The sequence below is a fragment of the Gekko japonicus genome, unplaced genomic scaffold, assembly GCF_001447785.1.
Source record: "Gekko japonicus isolate JY-2015 unplaced genomic scaffold, Gekko_japonicus_V1.1 scaffold693, whole genome shotgun sequence".
Taxonomy (NCBI): domain Eukaryota; kingdom Metazoa; phylum Chordata; class Lepidosauria; order Squamata; family Gekkonidae; genus Gekko; species Gekko japonicus.
The window spans coordinates 213,321-236,641 of record NW_015173144.1 but is presented as its reverse complement, the minus strand read 5'-3'; the positions used below and the strand labels follow the sequence as shown (position 1 = coordinate 236,641).

At 42.3% G+C, this 23,321-nt stretch overlaps 1 protein-coding gene across 8 annotated transcripts in view; it reads left to right on the top strand.

Annotated features, from left to right (window-relative positions):
- SOX6 (SRY-box 6) overlaps nucleotides 1-23,321 on the top strand; it is a 678,959-nt gene that overhangs the window by 579,700 nt on the left and 75,938 nt on the right. For all 8 annotated transcript variants that reach the window (XM_015422310.1, XM_015422307.1, XM_015422305.1 and 5 more), the window contains 3 exons: nucleotides 9,571-9,720; nucleotides 15,383-15,563; nucleotides 19,975-20,159. In XM_015422310.1, the coding sequence (XP_015277796.1) occupies nucleotides 9,571-9,720; nucleotides 15,383-15,563; nucleotides 19,975-20,159 (516 nt within the window). The remainder of the gene's footprint in view (nucleotides 1-9,570; nucleotides 9,721-15,382; nucleotides 15,564-19,974; nucleotides 20,160-23,321) is intronic.

Sequence of the window (23,321 nt, the reverse complement as noted above, 5' to 3'; positions counted from 1 at the left end):
ACCTATATTATTATTTGTGAGGGGAGGGGGGGGGGGGGGGGGGGGGGGGGGGGCAGCGCCAGAAGTAAGCTTCGCCTCATGTGCAAAAAAACCTGGCACTGGCCCTGTGTTTTTATATCTTAAGATCCTTACAGCAGGAAACTTAGATTATTCTGTACAGCAAGGGTGGCTAGTGCCAATAAAAGGTGTGCAGGGAGGTCTTTCAAGCCCTACCCAACCTCCCCAGTCCACTCTCAGCCATACCTTAGTTGCATTCATCTTCATCAACCCAAAGCTCCTCCTGCCTATTTTACACTATCTTCATGGAAGCTCCTCCTATCACCCCTGGTAGGAGAATGGAACCTCCATGTTCAGAAGCAGTATACCTTTAAATACCAGGATGCTGAGAGGAAAAAAGAAGAGAAGGCTGTTACACTTATGCCCTACTTGTAAGCTTCCCAGAGTCATTTAGCTGGCTGCTAGCAGGGTTCACAGCGGAGAGGTTTAATGACTAAACTTGAAGCCAGGTTTGTTATACAAAATCACTTGTTGGGATTTCCATATAATCAGTGCATGGTATGAACTAGGTTGCTGGTACCAGTGTGTGCAATAGTCACATGCCAGTGTCATGTACTAATCTTTGGTATAAATCTTTGGTATTGTTGCATATACAGGCAGCATCAAACCAAGTTATAGCTGACACGGAGTACTGACATGCACAGCACAGTTAGTTTTCTTAATAACACAGTGTCAAGGTTAAATGCAATATTCCTCTCAAAGCTCTAAGGAGTGTGTTGTATTCACACATCTAATCTGTGGGAGTGAATGAATGCTGGTGCATATCTCTCAGGAAAGTCTTTTAAGTGCAGAAGGAAGTGTACTTCATGAGGAAGGAGCAGTGAGGACACGAAATACTCTCTTAGCTCTTTGTGCTTGCCAATCTGACACCTCGGTCACGCATACATGTACATCACTTTTGCATTCATCAAGTGTAGTAAGCAATAATTAATATAAATAATGGCTGATATCAGAATGAGTGAACTGATCATTTGAAAACAGTGTGTTTGAGGTGAGATGAAAGTTATATCTGTAACACAGTCAACTATGTGAATTATTCCTTGATGTCGTAGGAAGGCAGTGGAATGACTATGCCTATGTAACCCACCGTCTAATGTTTTGCTGTATTTTGTCTTGGTTACTAATAGGTACCCTCTATAATTCTGCAGTCTTTGCAAACAGGTCCACAAAATGACTAGTCCAAAAAGTGTGTTCCTGACCATGCTTGTGTTAAGTCATTGATGCTACACCAAGAAGAGAGCCTTGCTTTCTGGGTAGAAGGGGCAGTACACCATTATTGACAGGTTTCATACAATATTTATGTCAGTCTTTATGCAACAATTATCAGTAAAGATCACAAATCAATCGCAGTCAGAATAATAGAATGGCCTATGCAGTGTTTAGTGATGTCTGAAACTGGCAGCTGACTCAGGATCCTACCTCCAGAAAAAAAAGAGATGGAAATGAAGAAGTTAAATATCAAGGCTTGGATATTGGGAAAGAGGCTGAATTGCCAATTTGAGGCCACTGACCGTGCTGTGCATGTCATAGTTACCCAAATCAGAAAAGAAACCAATTTGCCTTTTGCCTTCTCTGCATCAGTAGACTGTTATGATTTGTATTTATCTGTTGACATGGTACTTAATTATACATCTCACTAAATAACCTTACAGAAGTCTACAGTGGTCTTTAAAGTGTCACAGAACTCTTAGGGCACTTTCACACAAAGACATTAGCCCATTTTCAATCAGGTTTGGTCTCAAATGTAAAAGCAAGGTGGGATTCTTTTAAAGAGGCTCTTTAAACTGTATGCACAGCACACTTGGATTTCAGATGGTGCCATGTTTTCTCACGGCACCTGCCAGTTTTGGGTTCCTCTCTCACATTTATGCTATATCACCGTATTGTTGTGCTGAAAAACTGCTTCACTTAAAAAAAAATGATGGGAAAAAATAAAGCGGCTCATTATGAAATGCTGCAAACAGTTTAGACTCGTACATGGGAGTTCACTTTCTTCAATTTTGTTATTAATTCTAAAAGGAACTGTTTTGTTATAGAGTTGTTTCATATGATTTTATTTCATTGTTGTTTTGTTTTCATAATTTTGTTCCATTATTATTTCCATTAGTTCTGATGGAAGACCCCCATTTTCTCAGTACTCCCCTAGGACACTCACACAATGCCGTATTTCAGACAGATAGAATAAAGGCAATGAAAAGCATCCATGTTTACCAGTATGGAAGATAGCACTGCAGCCATTTGCCAGAACACCAGGCTGGCAGAGCTATTTTCTGAAACACTACAATTTTGTTTTGTTTTTTAAAAAATGCCATGCATTTTTGCATGGCCAACAGTGGTTTCGGTCACATGTGCCAGATAACGCGGGGAGGGGGAAGTGAGGCTTTTTGCGCCGTATCAGTTTGACCCGCCACAGCGTGATCATATGCAGCGGCGGGTGAATCGGGTTTTTCCTCCACTTTGTGAACGGGACCAGTATTGACTCTGATGATATCTATTGGGGGTTCCGAGCTTCTCATTTTTTATTTTCTGCCCTTTCTTCAGAGTGCTTTTTCTCAAATCTGTTCTTCTTCTCCTTTAACCCTGGACCTTTGAACTATTTGTTTTCTTTTTTCACTAACATCAGCATCAAATACAGGTTTTAGTATTCTTCCAAATACTATCCACATGTTCGTTTCTACTCCTTTTCAGTTTATCATAGGTCCTTATTTTTAACCTGAATCGTCTTTTATCTTCTTATATTATATTTGGGGACTGATACACTTAAATGCTGGGTTGGTATTCAAACGTTGTCTGTTTCACTGTCTACAGAGCTGGTGTATGTAAGTTTTAGTTCTTGTACTGATCTTAGAACTTTATTGCCTTAGCCGTTAAACTATCATTTTATAAGCAAGTATCAAAAAGGAGGTAATAACATTTAGAGCTTTTTTAAATGCATTAGACAGAAAAGAATTGTGATGCCTGGGTTTCTTAGATCTTAAAACTTGTAATTTTGGCTGAGGGTTAATAATTTTTGTAATCGTTAGTCAAAAGAGGTACAAAATTAATATTTATATGGAAAATACTTCTATAAAAGCATCCACTGGCCAGTGTTTACAGCAAACAATGTTTTAATGCATCTCCCATTAAAAAGTGTCTTTCTGAGATTCTTCAGTGGTTTCACCAACAGCATACAGTCATTAAAATACAAACTAAAGTAATATTTTGGAAACTTGGTTTAATAATTTTGACCAATATTTCAGCCATTGAAACTAGATTTAACAGCAGTGCTCAGTGTGCTCATGTTCCTCAGCAACCTCAGAATCAGTAGCATAACAAGCATACTGTAGAATATTGATGTGAAAGCCATCTTCAATCACCAACATAATATTTTGGATAATAAGAGGAACAGTTTGAAAAATTATAGGGTATTTGAACCATTCCTGCAATTGCCTGGTGTTGGTTTAGGAAACCAGGTCAAACAGAATGTGCCCTGTCTCTGAGTAGTACACTGTACTAGTTTGGCCTTGTACCTTTCCAACTTTGTATGTTTAGGATGTAATTATGCTTTCTGTCATTGAAGATGAAGTGGACCCCAAAAGCATAACTTTTGGAACAAGAATGAATAACTCAGTTGCCTTAATGAATTTTCCCATTGTAAGAGCCTGGATTATACCACACTGGGCAATAGACTTCTTTTCCTGAAACTATTCTAGGCGCGTCTCTGAACTCCAGAATGTCATATTTGCCTAAGATTGTCAATTTCTGAATGTTGAAAATTCTGTTATGGGCAGGGGAACACTTTGCGGGGGGGGGACTAAGTGATGTCTAGAAAATTAAGAGAAGAGTGCTGTGGAGCACAGGGTAAAGAAGACCTTTGATATTGTTGCCTTTTATAGCATGAACTACACATTCTCAGTATTAACCACCTTGGCTGCATCCACATTGTGACAATTCCCTGTTGTGCCTTCATTGCCACTGTGAACGCAGAGGCCTTTGCAGTGGCAACAGAGTATCCACACAAGTTTCCTCTGCACTTCCCATGGTCACCCCTTCAGTGCCACCATTCCCTCCCCATAGCATTATAACTCAATAGTGATATAGTAGCAAAAATATGGCTTTAGTTTGAAAGCCAAGGCATAGCCAAACATCTATGTGGATGCTTCAGGAAATATAGAAGAGTGCAAACCTTTGATTAGCAGAATATACCATTCTCCTCCTTAGTGGGGACCCAAGCAGGAGGGGAAGCAATCAGCAGGGTGTAATGCACCCTGCAAAGCAGCCATTTTCTCCAGGGGAACTGATCTCTGCTATCTGGAGAACAGTTTTAATTCTGAGTAATCTCCAGCCCTCACCTGGAGACTGGCAGCAATGGTTTCCCCAGGAGGAAATGGCTAGTTTGGAGGGTGGAGTTTATGACATTGTCCCACTTCTCCTCAAACCCCAGCCTCTCCAGGCTCCACCCCTCAAATCTCCAGGAATTTTCCAACCTGGAGGTGGCAAACCTATTTCCTTCCCAGCCAACGATCAACATACAATTATCTGCCCCTCTTACTTCAGTCTGCCATCTCTTCCCCCCTACCTGTAATCTCTACCTAGGAAAAGTACAGTCTTTCTCTGCAGCTTTCCCTGTGAGGTAGTGTCACGGCTCAGGTGGGGTGTCACCTGATGCTGCCACCACTTTGGATTTAGGTTCCCTTGAGAAGGCCCAGAGCACCCTCCTTCTGCACTTATAAGAGGTCAAACAAACAAGATGCAGAATTATAACAGTAAGTGGGTAAAAAGAAAAGAAATCAAATGCCCTAACATGTCTAAATTGAATTAAATTGAATGGCAATGAACACAAGGCAAGAGGGCCACCCAGCACGCCTAGAAGCAACCAACACGGCAAACACTTTTGCACTTTCATCCCTTCCTTCCCCTCCCCCTCCAGCCCTCACCTGAAGATTGGAATTCCAAAAACAACATCTATGACAAAAATAACGAAGAGTCAATAAAGATAAGTTGCAAAAACATTGACTGTAGTAATTCTGTAGACAATTTTCTTCTATGATCGCTCTACAGAATTACTACAGTAAATGTTTTTGCAACTTATCTTTATTGACTCTTTGTTATTTTTGTCACGGATGTTGTTTTAGAATTCCACTTCCTCCCATGATCTCTCATTTTTGGCTTCTCACCTGGAGATTCGCAGCAATGATTCCCCAGGAGGAAAAGTACAGTCTTTCTCTGCAGTGTAGACCAAAGCAGCTTTCATCATTCTCCTCTCCCCCTTTTGATCTGCACAACAACTCTGTGAGATAGGTTAGGCTGAAAGTTCATGACTGGTCTGAAATCACCCACTCAGCTTCCACAGCAAGACCCTGCTCTGAAGCACGAACTGCTACACCTAGGGTAGCCAACCTCCAGGTGGAGCCGGAAGATCGCCGGACATGGGCCCAGCACCCAGCCAATGGCAAGCAAGTACTCTTGAGAGGTGGTTGATGGGCCAATGGCTGATGGAGCATACTACACAGCCAGTGGGAGAGCTGGAAATGGCCAATACGTAAGGGAAATATATATATAGGATATAGGTCGACAGTGGTGTTTTTATGGTACAGATAGATGCTGATAAAGATACCCTTTTATTCTAGCTAACAAAGAGCTTCTTAACTCACTCATTTTGGATTATAGTTTTCTGCCTTTGCTCTATTGTGGTAATCAATTGTAACCATAATCAGTGTGCTATGTAAACGCATAGATCCAAGGACATTTGATTTTTTTGGGGGGGGGCAGGGATGTAGCCTATGAAGCTAACAAGGTAGGGTTGCCAACTCTTGCAATCTTACCGGCGGGGAAGGCTCCATTCTGTTCAGGAGCCGGCAGTGTGCGCGCGCGCAAAGCGCGCGTGCGCCGCCGCGACGTCACCGGAAGTGACGTCAGACGTTGCTGACGTTGGGGGCGTGGCCGAGGTGAGCTCGTCGGGGGGAAGCATATGGTTCCCCCCCCGACACGCTCAGCCACGCCCCCATTGTCAGCAACGTGGCTACGTCACCTCTGGTGACGCAGCTTTGGGGGTGAGGTTCCCCCCGGGCCCTGATTCCACCGGGGCGGAAATCGGGGCTCTGAAGCGAGGGATTCCCCGCCCCCCCGGGCACATTTGGCAACCCTATAACAAGGAACAATCTTAAGAACATTGATAGTTTCAGATAGTAACTATGCTGGTCTGTTATCGGACAGCTAGATTCAAGTCCAGGAGAAACTTAAAGATTTTAAGAGTATTGGCCCAGTTTGTAGTCTGTTTGCACGGGCCGTACATTTGCTGTTTTGACAGACCACCCATGGATCACTATTTTGGGGGGGGGTCTGTTTGGTCCATTGGGGCAGTCCATGGGCCAGACATGCTGGCACCCAGGGCGGCGCCGGCGCCAGCAGCAGCAACATCAGAAGAAGAGATTGGATTTATACCCCACCTTTCACTCAGAGTCTGAGAATGGCTTACAAACTCCTTTCCCTTCCCCTCCCCATGACAGAGACCCTATGAGGTAGGTGGGGCTGAGAACTGCTCTTTCAAGAACAGCTGTGACAGAACTATGGCTTGCCCGTGGTCATCCAGCCAGGTGCAAGTGGAGGAGTTGGGAATCAAACCCGGTTCTCCCAGATTAGAGTCCACACACTTAAACACTACACCGAACTGGCACTTTGAAACTGTACCACCGCTGTGGCATGCCCATAAGGGAGCTCAGGAGGCATTTAAATGCCTCCCAAGCCCACTTCCAGATCACACCACCACTGTGGTGCAATGCCAATGAGCTCAGGAGGTATTTAAATGCCTTCTGAGGCCACTTCAGATTGCGTACATCACAGACCTCACAAACCATAAACTAGTTTGTAAACTGGGAAAGTCCATGGAAGTTCATGGTTTGTGAAATTCATGAGCCATGGACCTCCATTTTTCTGGTCCGTGCCCATCCCTATCACAGATCCTGGTCCCAGAGTCTGTGTTCATGTTAGGTAGGGCATTGTTGTGGGTGAGAAGTTGTTTAAGGTTAGGACTTTGTCTTTGGGCAAAAATATGTTTTCCTCCCAATGCTTGACAGTGAGAAATGTTGTTATAGGTTGTAGGTTGTTAATGATGTGTTGAGCTGGTTTAATCTCAGAGCCGAATGTGACCAGGAGTGGTGTTCTGTTGTTGTTTTGTTTGAACATCGAACTACTTTTGTGCCATAGCCAAGGGGTGCTGGTAAGATACTTGGCCCTGGAAGCAGAACAGCAATTATTCTTGCATAGCAGAGAGGTGAGAAATCTGAGTTCAGGTAAAGGAGCAAAACCAGCACTATTTGTCTCAAGTATTCAGTTTCAGCAGATTGTTTAGGCATGTGACCTACTTGTCTGAATGCTGCTTTCCTGAGCCCAGTGGTTTGAGCACCTTTGAGAAGCAACAGCATAAAACTCTTGTGTTTTTTTATTAAGGACACAGAGTTTTGACTGACCTTATGCATGCCTTTGTCTAGCCACTGAGTCATTGAGCATATATAGTATTGTGTAACTTTCATTTCTTTGGAGGCTTGTTATATTAGAAAAATTGTTCCAAAGAAAGCAACAATTATGACATAAGCACATCTGGCTCTTGCAAATTATTCTTTATTAAGCTTTCATTTAATTACATGTGCTGAAAGGTCTGCTTTTGATTACTGTAATTTTTTTTATTTGTCCATCTGAATGATAGTAATGTTGGAAATTACATACAAACCACCTGTTTTTTTTCACTAATAAGGCAAATTTTATACAGATTTATGTGTGGAATAGGATCTTCTCTGTTTTTAATGGTAGAATTGTTGCTGCTGCTAATTCAAGGTGAGGTTCTAAGGCTGGTTGCTGCAAAGAAATTAAACCTGTTTTGTTTGCTCAAGAAACATTTTATATGTTTTGGGAATATATGACTTAATTTCACATCTTCTGAGAGTTCTGTTCAGCTTCTGAAAAGCTGAGGGACTTAAATATAAGATCCATAATAATACTTAAGATTGTACTTTTACTATTTTAAAAAATTGTACTTTTGCTCCCACTTTATAAGTGAGGATTTACACCACTATTCATATTAGCACTAGTATTAGATATATAAATCCTTGCACTCACAGAGGAAATAGAATAATAGAGCTGGAAGGGATCTCCAGGGTCATCTAGACCAACTCCCTGCACAATGCAGGAAATACACCAATGCCTCCCCCCCTCAAACCCCCAGTGACCGCTGTTCCATGTCCAGAAGATGGGGGGGGGGACCCTCCAGGATCTCCAGCCAAACTGGCCTAGAGAAAAATCTGTTGACTGCTTTACAATGACACAATATCAGCAATCATTGGTCCAAGTTTGCTTCCAGGCACAATTCAAGGTGCTGGTCTTGATCTTCAAAGCCATGTACAGCTTGGGACCAACATACCTGAAGGACAATCTACTCCCTTTTGAATCTACTGGACCACTACAGTCATGTTTGAAGGCCCTGCTTTGGGTACCTCTGGATTCTGAGATTAGGCAGGTGGCAGCATGGGAGAGGGCCTTCTCAGTCATGGCCCCAAAGTTCTGGAACTCTCTCCCCAGGGAGGTTTGTCTGTCCTCTTCTGTTGCCTTCTTTCATCACTGGGTGAAGACTTTTCTTTTAATTTGGCACTCTCTCAGAGATCCCTCTTTCCTAACCAGTGTTTTAATGGATCTTTTTGTGTTTTGTATGTGTTCTAACTCTGTGTTTTAGACATTTTAATTATGTATGTTTGGGGGTTGATTTTAATGGTTTTAAAAATGTGGTTTTAGTATCCGTGTTTTAAATGGTTGGCCACCTTGGTTGCCCATGTAAAGACAGAAAGAAGGCAGACAAATTTTGAAAATATGGTGTAGTGGTTAAGTGTGCGGACTCTAATCTGGGAGAACCGGGTTTGATTCCCCACTCCTCCACTTGCACCTGGCTGGATGACCTTGGGCAAGCCGTAGCTCTGATAAGAGCTGTTCTTGAAAAAGAGCAGTTTCTGTCAAGAGCTCTCTCAGCCCCACCTACCTCACAGGGTGTCTGTTGTGGGGAGGGGAAGGGAAAGGAGTTTGTAAGCCGTTCTGAGACACCTTTGGGTAGTGAAGAGCGGGGTATAAATCCAATCTCTTCCTCTTCTTCTTCTTCTAAAATTTTATTTTATTAACGTTAGCAAAATATGACCAATGAAAGTTAACTGGAATTTGGTATGATATCTGATAGATACTTGCCAACCGATTATTATATATTTGATGGGGTTGTAAGAGATGTTCTCTAATAATTAGGCTTGTCAGACCTATTTGGTAATATATTATTATTGTTATAATTATTATTGTATGGCTTCCAGATAACTCTCTAGAACCTTGCTGAAGTTGCTTTGATGGCCCCCAAACTATGAATCACATCCCTTTAACCGCATGATCTTTTAAACTTCACCTGCTAGCAACAAGGAGAGTCTCTCGCCCCCAGAATCCTATAAATATTTCATCTGCCACTTAGGAAGAACTTTTTCTCAGATAAACGTATCTTGTTTTTCGCAGCAACTCTATGCAGCTCAGTTGGCCAGCATGCAGGTTTCACCTGGAGCCAAGATGCCCTCTACCCCTCAGCCACCAAACACAACAGGGGCACTTTCACCTACCGGGATGAAAAATGAAAAGAGAGGGACCAGTCCTTTAACTCAACTTAAGGTACTTCTTTTGGATTATCTGTATTTGTACTCCTTCTGATGTACGATGACCTCATGATTCATTCTCTTCCAGCATTTGTTTACATATTCAGGTGAGGAGAAGAATGGTTTGTCACCTAGGATAATACAAGGCCTGTGTTTTCTTTGCTACCTTGAAGTAGCTAATTCTAGATACTTGAAGCCTTGCTTATAATATCAGAACTGAGATAAACCTCTGTCTACCCAGTTGAGTAAATCCAGCATATTTCAGTTCTGATAAGCCATTTTACAGACCCCTGCATTTATCTACAGCATTGTGATCTGCAGCCACCAGATCATAACAACCCTGCTGTTGTTTCTGTGACCACTTACCTGGAATGGCCAGTTGGCAGCCCCTGATCTTTCCAGTCTACTGTAATATCTAATTTCCCCCTTTAACATCTAGGTTGTTTTGGCTAGGCAAATCATTATCAGAGAATAAAGGGTAGTGTAAACTAGCTTTTCACCTTCTATCAATTCCACTTATTAAAACAGGCTTTTTACTGGTTCCAACCATTCAGTATTACGTTGTTGTTTGTAAGTGAACACGAATTAAAAGTTGAAATGCAAATCCCACATGGATTTGCAGGGTTCATTACCAAGCAAGGACAGCATGAAAAATCCCTGTGACTGATGAGTTGCATGAGCCAGGGGTGCAGCTGCTCTGTGAGGTCCTATGTTTAGCATAACCTGGGCAGGATATGCTAGACATGTGATTGTAACACTAGCATGATTGCATAAATCTTATTAATATTGCATGGGTAACCCATGCCAAAAATGTTTTTTAGAAATTGGCCTTAAGTGTGTGAGATGGCAAGGGAAACCACACCTCTTCTACTTATTTAACACATTGATCATTAAATCAATAGAAGCCTCAAATAAAAAGGAGGGTGCCTGGAAGGGGGGGGGGGAAGACCATCACTGTGGATTGATTGGGAAAGGGAAAAAAAGATATGCCATGAGTGCAGATTGATTGGACCCTTGTTGATGTCACAGTGTTGCTGGTATTTGGCTTTCTCCTATTTGCTTTTGATGTATTGTCAAAAGCTCATGCATGCTTAATTGTCACTTGTTTAGAACTAGGAGGATTCAGGGTGGGACTTGGCGGCAGCAGCAGCAACTATAAAGCCTTCTCCTTTCTAGTATTTTGTAGGCAGCCCAAATGTGCTTGTTTATTTAGATTAGTATTCCATCTTCCTGAGGATTTATGGAGATACTGATACAATTTTTTACAAAGCGAAACACTGTTTATAACATCTCTGGTCCCGGTCACACGTGCGAGATAATGCATGGGGGACGCGAGGCTATTTAACCCGGAGGAAATTGACCCGCAGTGGTGGGATCACACAGTTCTAAATGGAGGATCAGTGAATCGCATCTCCACACTGAGGGCTTCCTACGGCAGTATGCGATGATGCGCATACTGAGAAGGGGAAAAAAACAAAGGCACGGAGTCGGGATGGCCTGATCAGACCATCCCGATGCCATGGTAGCGCGCTGGAGCGATCACAAAGGGGAAAGTCTGTCTGTGGCCTGTAGCAACCCGTTTGATACTGGACTTTCCCCGGTATTTTTTAACTCCGCTTCTTCTGCAGAGCGAGATGGGTTGCTGACGGGTGCGGGACGCTTGCCAGATGTTCCCGTGTGATCGCACCCTTAAAATTCACCCGGCATTCGTGCCTATCGTGTGGCTAATTCTGCATGTGATTGGGATCTCTGTTTACCTTAAAGGAGGGAATATAGTCGATGAGAAGTACCCTACCTGTTCAACCCCAAACAGTAATGGCTAGTCCTTAACAAGAAATGGAATCCCTCCTTTTTTGAGTTATACATTCATCAAACATAGAAAAGAACTAGTCAGCCTTTCTGTGCTATCACATCTATCTTTGCATAGTGCTGACAAATAGTATCCTTCTTCGGAGCATCAGGTTTCTTTCAACCCCTTTCTATGATTTTGTGGTGTAACCCCTGCTTTTCGATGATGCACTATAAGTTATACAAGGTCATTTTATATTGCAAAAGAACTAAAGAGCCAACTCCAGTTCTCTAACTAGTAGCCTCATCAAAGATTTTGTTTTATTTTATTTATTAAATTTTTATCCTGCCCTCCCCACTGTGGCAGGCTCAGGGCGGCTTACAATATGTACCAATAAATGTCTACATTAAGACTCCACAATATTAAAACAGAATTCAATTAAAATTACTATATATAAAATCATAACTACTCCAAATATAAATACAATACAAGATGGTAGCGTTCTCTCGACAGTTGGATGGTCACCTACCCCTAATCCAGGCTGTTAGTCATCAGGCTGGCAATGATGTTAAAGGCAGCCCCCTAATTAAAAGCCTGGTGGAAGAGCTCCATTTTACAGGCCTTGCAGAACTGCAGAAGGTCCCGCAGGGCCCTGATGTCCTCTGGGAGCTCATTCCACCAGTAAGGGGCCGCCACAGAGAAGGCCCTGGCCCTCGTTGCGGCCAGCCTGGCTTCTTTCGGGAGAACCAGGCGATTTTGGGATCCCGATCTCAGTGCTCTCTGGGGGACATATGGGGAAAGGTGGTCCCTTAAGTAAATAGGTCCCTGACCATATAGGGCTTTAAAGGTCAAAAACAGCACCTTGAACCGAATCCGGTATGCTATTTTAGGGCGGGCTGGATGTGTTCCCACACAGGAAGACACAACAGCAGCCTTGCCACTGCATTCTGCAGTAGCTGCAGCTTCCAGATCTGGGACAAGGGCAGCCCCATGTAGAGAGCATTACAGTAATCCAGTCTCGAGGTGACCATTGCGTGGATCACTGTTGCCAGGTCATTGTGTTCAAGGAAGGGAACCAACTGTCTAATCAGCCGTAGATGGTAAAAGACAGACATCTCAGTGGCTGCTACCTGGGCCTCCATCATTAAGGAGGCATCAGGCCGCCATTTTTAATTCAGCTAGACTATTCTTGTTCTAAAGAAAAGCGTGCAAATCTAGACATTTGTTTGTGACAATATCACATGTTCCTGCTAATGTTTAAAAGAGACACTTGTACAGAAGCATCCCACACTTTTGGTTAGATGCTACAGTGTGTAACTAGGAGCATGGGAAGTGTCCAAGAAAAAGGCAGATTCCCCTTTCCATCTGTCATTTGACAATCCACACTTACCTCGGCAAGCTGCACAGCCCATGCGGATCCAACCACCCCCCTCCTTTAACCGTTGGGACTAGGGGAACACGAACAAGAGCCCCTTGCATATAGGGACTATAGAATCGGACGTGGTGAAATGAGACAGCTAAATCCCCCAAGCAACAGCTGTGTGATATACCCAAGAAATTCTTGACAAGCCATCATCATTTTCCCCAGAGCACTGCTATTCTCTCCCTAGGACTGACCTTCAAGGGGCTACATTTTCAGTGACTTCGACAGAATATGGGGCAGTACTTCTATGGCAGTTGAACAGAAGTAACATCAGACATAGAGGGAGGGCGGTGTTTTAAATAGCTACTTATTTGTTGCATTGGCCTATATAATACATTATATATGACAAGATATACCATGTAGAATCTTGACTTGACAGCAAGGAGAATGGCAATGATAAGATAATGGAGTGCATTATTGTATTCTTTCATATATTTCAAACCTTTGAAGTGTTCAGTGCTGTCTGCTAAAATATAGATGATGCACCCTTATATCCAGCATATCTCAGCTTTGGGCATATTTTAAATGAGAGCGCCATGTTACCAGGCTCTTTTCATTTTAATTACAGAAAATCAGTATTCTGCTATTCCAAAAATGCTGTGCCTGGCTGATTGCTAACAAGTTCAACACAGGGTACAATCTCTCCAATGAACAGGGCAAGGTTTCGTTGTAAAGGGGAGCAGTAGATCAAAAGAACAAATTTCTTAGATTCCATCTTTCCAAAAGTTTGATGTTTCTTAAGATTATATGTGCTCAGAGTTTTCTCAGTGAGTTTTCCGGCCTTGTTCTCTCTTTTCACTGGCACAAAATGTTACACAAAGCAAGCAAATGCCACTTAAAATTACAGGAATATGAATTCAGATAGTTTTTGCTTGTCTAAACTTGCACATATGCTGTAAATTAAAGATCAAAACATTTGTTGTTGTTGTTTTAAATGTAGTAAATCATACTAGTTATCTCTAATTCTACTTGACAAAACTTTACAATACTAAAGTGTTTTCTTCTTTTCATATAATACACCGATATGGAAAACTGGATGCTTATGAGAGTTAGGGTCCTTAAGTCTCACCTGTCTTACCTACATAACAAGATAACTAGTGATCCAGTCCTGTTCTTTGTAGGCCTGAAGATACTGGCAGAAAAATTTCTCTGTGGTATGGGAATGAATGCTCCTGCCATTGCTGAGCCAGCTGTTTTGCCAAGCCCTCGCAGAGTATAACAAAGGTGTGCAGGTTTTGCAGGGGAGAGTCTGCTTGTGCAGCCGTCGCTCATCAGCGCAAAACTGCACTGTCAGATTCTGATAGTAAATACTGGAGTGTCGATATGACCAGCCGATTGGCGCTGTACTGTCAAGCTCTTTTAACTTGGATAGAAGTCACTCTTTAATATAGTAGTACAGTTAGTACAATTCCATCTTCACTAACCCTGATGCCTGCCATAGGATCTGACGATAAAGGTTTATCCAACTCAGCAGTGTGCCATAAAATGTGCTACCATTTCAGTCTCTTTCCTCCAAATCTTTTGTAGGGGACACAGAAATAACGTTCTGCATAGACGAATCACAGAGGACGTCATGTGCAAACGTAAAGCTGCAATAGGGACTTGGATATGTAGGGATAAACTATCCTAGGTAAAGGTAAAGGTTCCCTTGCTCGAAAGCCAGTCGAATCCGACTCTAGGGTTGCGGTGCTTATCTCCGTTTCAAAGCCGAAGAGCCAGCGCTGTCTGAAGACGTTTCCGTGGTCATGTGGCCGGCATGACTAAACACCAAGGCGCACGGAACGCTGTTACCTTCCCACTGAAGCGGTACCTATTTATCTACTTGCAATTTCTTGCTTTCGAACTGCTAGGTTGGCAGGAGCTGGAACTAGAGACGGGAGCTCACTCCGTCATGCGGCAACTCGGGTCTTGAACTGCTGAACTACCGACCTTCCACAGCCTGCAGTTCAGCGTCTTAACCACTTGAGCCACCGCAACTCCTATCCTATCCTACATACTTGTTAATATGTTTTTCTTGTTTTAATTTCACCTATAACTCCACCATTATTCTCATACACACAGAGACACACAATCTGTTTCATAGTTTTAAGAAGTTTCTGAGTAGATACAACACAACTGAACTGTTAGAAAGTATTTTAAATAATTCTTTGTAAACGCCCTGGGTTAATTCAGATCTCAGAAAACACATTAAGAAATTAAGCAATAATGCAAGCTAATTTCAAATTTTAATTTGTCAAAAAGAATGATCCAGCCACATAGTTAGTGTAAACAGAGGCGCAGCATAAAGAAATTAATGAGGTTTTGCTTTCATGGAGTCTTCAAGGAGTATAGATAATTAGCTTCTTTTGTTATTATTGCAGGAGAAGCTGGCATTGTCTAGGAGGTTGTAAAATAGCTGTGGCTTCCTAAGTGATAATATGTTTCATTTGTCTTTTTCTAATAATTATTTACATTAAACTTTTCTAGGATGATGCTGCACAGCCACTGAATCTTTCAGCCCGACCCAAGACAGCTGAACCTGTCAAATCCCCGACGTCACCAACACAGAACCTATTCCCTACTAGTAAATCAAGCCCAGTGAATGTGGCTAATAAAAGTGGACTCCCCAGCCCTATTGGTGCAGCTCTGGGAAGAGGATCTTCTCTAGGTAAAGAAAGGAAGACATTTGGATGATTTAGAACAGGGGAGGGCTAACTACTTTCCCCCCCAACTCAGCCCCATGATCTGCCAATGTATATATCTATATAGTTTAAAGGGTGCATATTCAGGATCTCAACAATGAACTGAACAGCATTAAGTGATCCTGAGCGTTCTCTTTTGATTAAGAATGTGCCTTGATGGATCATACATTTAGTCCACCATCTTTTGCAAGAATTCCCGCAACCAGCAGGTACTAATTGGAAGTAGAAAGCAGTCTACTTTCCACTCCTGATTTTGAAAGGGAAATTCTGGTACTATGAGCAATGATCCCTCTAAGCTGCAGAGTGTTGTGAGCAAAAATTCTACTTTGTGAGCCACAGGCAATAAAGTTGTGAGCGAGCAATTTGGCTACTGCATAAATTACTTTGCCCTGGAGCCATCCTTCCTGAGCTAAGACAAAAATCTGTGAACTGGAGGCTAAAAAATTGTGAGCTAGCTCACTCTAACTCAGCTTAGAGGGAACACTGACTATGAGAGCACTGATTTCTAAAGGTGTGCTTCCCAATCATTTTCTTGAGATCCTTGTGTCTGGTTTAGCACATCCTATCCCACACAACAGCCATATACCCTTTGACAGCTTCTGTCCTTTTCTCAGTAATGTTCACAACAACCTGGAATGGTGCAGTCCACCCAGGAAAGGACCCACAAAACACAGTTTTGTGAAAGCAATTGTGTGGGCTTTTGCTTCAGTACAAAATCACATTTCTAGCTTCACCAATAAGGAGGAAAACTCTGCTAACAATCATTTTGTCCCATCTTTCAAAACAGTGATGTCTGTAAAGGTTATTATATAGAGTTCACCTTGGACCATCAGAGAAAGGAACATAAACAATATAAAATATTTATGCATTTTTAATCCTTTGTTTTTAACCAGAAAATGTTTCTACTTATGAAGTCCTGTTCCCACATTTTTATATAGAGAGTCAAGTAGAACAACTATTTTGCAACCTGGAGAACCAACCGTGTTTCTTTACAAGTGCTATAACTGGATGTTAAGCAGCGGTTGGCTTTTGGTACCCTAATTCTCCATCAGTCCCATCATTGCTCTCCCTTTTCAGACTGTTATAGGGGGTGATTTCCCACAAGCACTGCTCTGCGCTCACCCCTCCCTTTTGCCCTGATGGTACATGTCAATTTCACACAAGCTGCTGCGCGGGGAGCAGCGCTTGTGGGAAATCACCCAGGGTGTTCCTAAAGTTGGACAACAGAAACTGGAGCTGGAGCAACTCTGGCTGCATCTTCTCTTGCAGTTGCCAGGCTCTTAAAGAGCCCAAGTCCAGTTCTCCAACAAGTAGCCCTGAGCACTGAAGGTTCAAGTAAACAAATTTAGGCTCATGAACGTGAAAGAATTTATATCCATTTTCTTGTCTTATAGGAGTCTCCAAAACGTTGGCTGTGATAAGAACGTAAAAATATTATACCGTTGACAGCACAATAAGCTGCAAATAAATACCTCAAATTCTTTTTCTCTTTTGGGCTGTGGTCACACACACTAAATAATCCACTTTCAGTGCACTTAATATCTGGATTTTACTGTGTGAACTGACAAAATCCAATTTGAAAGTGCATTGAATGTGGATTGAAAGTGGATTATTTAGTGTGCGTGATTGCAGCCTTGGTTTGGGATGAAAGTTTTTCAGTGTACTGTTGGATTTCTGCCACATCCCCCCGCAGTCTTGTCTATCATTAGTTTAATGAATTCCTGTGCAAGACTGCCATACTCAAAGCTACTATCAGTATTATAAAGCAATACTTTAATATTGGAATAAACACCTGAACAAATTCTCTCAAATGTTACGGGAACGTTTCCCATATCGTAATACTGAAATTCAGTGTGGATGTTGCAGAACAAATGCCGCAATTCTATTGCTTCTTCCACTGATAGCATTCCAGCTGAGTCTAAATCTACAAACTCATGCCTCCCACAGTTAGAAATCAGTCACAGAGAAGTAACAGCATTAAGAATACACATATTCTTCCTGTAAGCATGTAAAGCTGCATTCCTAAAAGCAGGGGTCATTTCGTAGAAAAAGAGCTAGGGGGACTCATTAGCATAACTCATTAGCATATGCCACACCCCCTGACATCACCGGAAGTGTGTCCTCCCCACAGCCGGCGGCGACCTCCAGCGGGCACCAGCAGGGAGCTCCCGGCCCTGCCCTCCCGCACCTCACCCGGGGGGATGGCGTCCCCCCGCGTCCCCCCCCCAAATGACCCCTGCCTAAAAGCACTTACTTGGTGTTAAGTCCCATTAAACTGAGTAGTGGGAAAAGGGCAGGAGTAGCAAAGGAAACACTGTCCCATCCTTAGCATCTGGAAAGCGGGCTCTAATCCATGATCACTTGATCTGGAACAAAAGTCCTTAGTCCGAGAGCAGACTGGACATACTAGTGACTCATGACTACCAGATTTACAGAGCAATCTTGGGAACACTTACCTGGGATTAAGCTCACTCAGTGCAGTGTGACGTATTTCTAAGTAAACCTGCGTAGGAGTGCACTACTGTTGTACAAGAAACACCAGTTCTGACCGACCAACATAAGACAGACTACAGATATTCCTAATGACTGGTCTAAGGACTGTAGAAATACATTGATTGATTGATACAGGTATTCCTATTGATCTCCATTTGCACCGGGGAAAGAAACCTGTTACAAAAAAGCAGATAATGGGCCAAAAGGTACAGATAGGAAGCAAGAGTTTTACCCAAGTCTCCATCGCATACAAATAATTGTCAGGGACCTTCTGTGCCTTTTTAAAGGGAACCCACCACCCTCTGCCAGTTTCCTCTTCTCTGCCCAGCATAGTACAACCCTCCATGCCTCAAAGCTCCTGCCACACCACACAAGCAAGGAGTTTTTAAGGCACTAAGGAGACATCTGGTGCAGCATGTAGACAACTCACGAGGAAGATGCCTCTGGATAGGACTTTGGGGGGGGGGCAAGTAAAAAGGCACCCATTCAAACCCAATACTTTGGGTTCTTCTGTAGGACACAAGAATCAACAGGATCCCAAGGCTGATGCCTCCCTCCTTTAAACCCTTTAATTGTCAAGGGAGAAAGAAATCCCAACTCTGAGGAGAACCTCATCTCCCTTCCCATCAAACAAAGGGACAGACCAAAGAAAACAGCTTGAGACCCGCCCATGCTTTCTCAGAAGGCGGAGTAGGTGGCTGACCAACCACTACACTTCATGGGCAAAGCAGGTCTTGCTCCAGGTGGCTCAGCGTGGGATGCAGCCTTTAAGTCTTGCTTGAACTGGGGAAGGAGAAACATACACATAGAACTTCCCATCTTCTGTGGCCAGAAGGTTCCAGCTACTCTTGCTGCAACCCACTAAAGCATGCTAGCAATGTTTTTAATTACCAAGTTTGCAAGGGGACAGATCTGGATACATACCAGAAGGGTGTAAGCCTCCTCCCATCTCATGCTAAGGGATGTCAAGTTGTTCCCAACCACCAAGCCTCCTCACAGTCACTGCTTAAGCTGATTTCTTATTGGTATGGCATACTAACTCATACCAGCTTACCTTCATTGCTGCTTCTGGTATAAACATAGACACCCCTTCAAAATATGAATCTTCTCTACAATGGAATCCATCTGTGAAAGGAATGAGAGCTTGTTTCATGCTAAAACCTGTTGATATTTTTTTTCAAGTACCTGATCACAGTAGAATAAAAATCTTTTGTCTCAGTAGATTTGCAGCTTTGGACTTCTATTAAAATGACAACTCTTATATTCTCTCACACATGCTGTGACATGCCATTCCATGATTAGAATGTGTAGAATCCAGTAGTATTCAGTCACAATGAAACAACAATTAAAAGAATGGATATTATTGAAATGGACATCTGTATTTTGGTGGTTTACTCATATTCCATTTCAAAATTTCTTAGTTGGGCCCTTGACTTAGAAAAGCATTAAGTATTTTCTTGGTAATAAATGGGAGATTGTATGTGTGTGTGAGAGAAACTGTTTTCTTATTATTTTGAGCTTTTTTTTTCTTATGAAGGCTTAAATTCTTAAATCAATAAATAATATGATAAAGCTTTATAGCTGGAATGCCACAGGCAAGGTGATATGGGGTTAACTTCACAGGGCTGTTGTGAGGGGAAAAAATAGCCAATTCATTACCTTCCCTCGAAGCAGAAGTTCAAAGTAGATGGTTAAATAAGTGCAGACAAATATAATGACATTAATATACAGTTTATAAATGTAATCTGAACAACAAAAATATACATGTGTATCAAAATTCACATATTGGGCTCTCCTTAAAAGGAGAGGAATGTTTTACATAATGCTTCAAAATCAGATTTCAAAAATAGTCTTCAGTAAAGCTTTGGTTTCTGTTATTTGTAGACATCCTTTCTAGTCTTAACTCACCTGCCCTATTTGGGGACCAGGATACAGTAATGAAAGCCATTCAAGAGGCACGAAAAATGAGAGAGCAGATACAGAGGGAGCAGCAGCATCAACCACATGGCATTGATGGGAAACTTCCCTCCATGAACAACATGGGTTTAAACAACTGTAGAACCGAAAAGGTAATGCATGATCTCTTCCCTCTTTTCTGCAGCTCATTTATATTTCCAAGTTATCTGGCCATATTACCTGTAATCTTATTCTGGCAATTTTTCTTTGCTGTTTTTAATCATTCCTAAATAGAATTATTATATTTCTGTTAAAAATTAGGATAGGATTGTGACTGTCTCAAGAAGAAGGTAGTTAAGGCTTCCAAAAATTATTTAAAAATACCCTGCGACATAGCATAGTGGACTGGGCAGTGAGGGTTAAAGGATCTGTTGAACTGAATGATTCGAGTTTTTTTAAAAAAAATACAGTAACATCACTCATGCAAATTAGGGCAGTATTGAAACCTACCCATTTTAATTCACTGTGAAAGGTGTGGTGCTAATGTAGACAAGCCCAAGGGTTTTTTCCCTCCACTGAAACTATCTGAGGAAATATAAAACATCAGAGCATAAGAAGAATCCTGCTGGATCAGACCAGTGGTCCATCTAGTCCAGCATACTGTTTTATTCAACAGCTGAAGAATTGCCCTGAATGGCTAACAAACAGGACATAGAAACTCAACTTAGTATTGCCTCTAGGGATGGTCACAAACTGCACTTTTGCAGTTCGGTTAATAGTTCGTGGCTGAAACATGAATTAAACCACAAACACATACAAACCGGCAGGTTGGTTCACAAACCAACCCGGTTTGTATTGGTTCGTGAGCCATTTAAAGTTTGAACCCCTGCTTTCTGCTTCCCGTGGCTTTTTACGGGGAGCAGAAAGCAGGGGCATCCAAACAGCTGAGTGGCAGGTGTGAAAAAACTTTGGTGTGAAAAAAAAATCCCATTTGTCACGGAAGCGGCGCGTAGTGATTGCCGATGTGATCGTGCCGTGCTGCTTCTTTGCCGCACTGCAGGATAGCCGTGTGATTGGCACCTAACGGCCTAGCAACGGGACATGTAATCGGGCTGCCGCGCGTTACTTTGCTATGGGGCAAACAGCCACACTCCCCCTCCCGCATTTTCTGGCCCATGTGACCGGGACCTTTGTAAGACAAAATCAAAAGAACTGAAGATTGAATGTGGGAGTTCTTATTAAGGCCAATCTTGTGCTTAAGTCAACAGAGGGCTTTTCTGCATACTCTACTTACTCCTGATTTTCTTGGCAGTCAATCCACAAGCCCTGGAATTGATCTGGGCATGGTTCTTCTGCATGTCTGTCCTCCCTCTGCAATTTCTCACTTGTGGAGTCCATTTTCTTTTGCACATTGCCTTCAGTAATGAGGATTTTCAAGGCAGGGTGCTGTTGTCATTGATGGTGTCATCGGTGGTGTTACAGCACCTCCCCATTTTTAAAAACAGCACTAAAATATTGATCGATCACTAGAACATTGTAACAAAAGGGTTAGCAGGTTCCATCCATTCCCAGATTTCATTCATGAGAGCCAGGGTGGTGTATTGATGAAGAGTGGTGGACTCTAATCTGGAGAACCAGGTTTGATTCCCCACTCCTCCACATGATGCCTGCTGGGTGACCTTGAGTCAGTCACAGTTTTGTCAGAACTGTCTCAGCCCCACCTACCTCACAAGGTGACTGTTGTGAGGAGAGGAAGGGAAGGCGATTGTAAGCCACAGTGAGACTCCTTCAGGTAATGCAGGGCAGGGTATAAAACCACATCTTCTTCTTCTTCTTTGTTTTTAAAAAAGCCTTTGTTCCTTTACCTTGTGGAGATATGCCTTTTCCCATATAATCTCTGCAAGGGCAGGAGCTAGAGACTTACTCTTTTAAAAAATGAAAGCATGGAATGCAGAGAACCTGCTAAGCCAATTGTTACAGTGCTCTAGCAATATATCAACTTTTTAGTGCCGTTAAAAAAGAAAAGAAAATGAAACCACTTGTTTTCAGGGTGGGATGAAGCAGAGGGAGTGGTTTGACCACAACAGTCCAATAACTGAAACGTGGTCTGAAGGTGGGTGGGAATGGACAGGACAAAGAAAACCAAAAGAAAGATTAGCATGTGGAAAAAGTGAGTCAGAATTGGCTTCCAGAAGAACATTAGGGTAAAAGTGGTCTCAAAAGGGAAAAAAGGGAAAAAACAAATAACCTGAACTGAAAATTAAAGGCACAAAGACGCATGCGGAAATCAGCGGATAAACCAAAAGCAGTGTAGGGTCAGAGTAAAAGTGGTCTCAAAAGAAAAGGAAAAAAAAGGGGAAAAACAAATAGCCTGAACTGAAAATTAAAGGCACAAAGATGCATGCGGAAATCGGCGGATAAACCAAAAGCAGTGTAGGGTCAGAAGAGATGAAAGAAGCCCACATGGAAAAGCTCAGAATTTCGGGAAGTCCAGAATTCAAACTGCAAACTGACCCTGATCAGACTTTGTCCTTTTATTGCCTTCTTTATAAACCTGTGCTTCCAAAAAGCACTGAAAAATATAAGTGACTTCCTTTGGTTGACAGAGCTGCATAGGCATCTGTAGTCTTGGAAGAGTATGGTGCTTGCATTAGCAGAATCTTGAGGATCAGGCTGCTAAATCATGGACAGACTGGTTCAGCATCAACATGGACCATGATAATTGGGCAATAAATTATCTGTGTAACGTATACTGCATACCATGACTTTGAGGATTGGATATAACATTTTGAATGAGTTCGTCTGAAAACGTTTTGTTTTTCCCAGACCAATTTTCAGCAAGTCCGCAAAAAGAGATTCTCAAAATGTACATCTAGATAACTAGGTTATACTTACTGTTTCAAGCTTTTTCAAACAATTTCCTTCTAATTGCCTCACTATTGTATTTCAGGGAGGGACAGAATATGGGGTACATTGTGGGTGGGTGTGTTTAAGGAAGCTTTATAATACAGAATGCTCAGCCCCTTTGGATCCTCTGTGCTAGAGTAGAACTGCCACCATCTGGAGAAGTAACTTGTCATGGACCTGAATTGTTCTGAGTTTCCACAGCCATTTATATTGATATATTTAAAATATGTACATGCCCACTTTTTTCCTGATCATCTCAGGACCCAAGGTGGGAAAATGACAGAGAAAGTCTGTTCTCTGCTCCAGAAAGACTGGAACAAGTCGTTTGTCTTCAGTAAAGAAACTGCTTTTCAACTTTTCAGTACTTCATAGCATGAGCTGAGTAGCTGGCCATGCTGGAAATACTCTAAAACTGATTTCCCACAAGC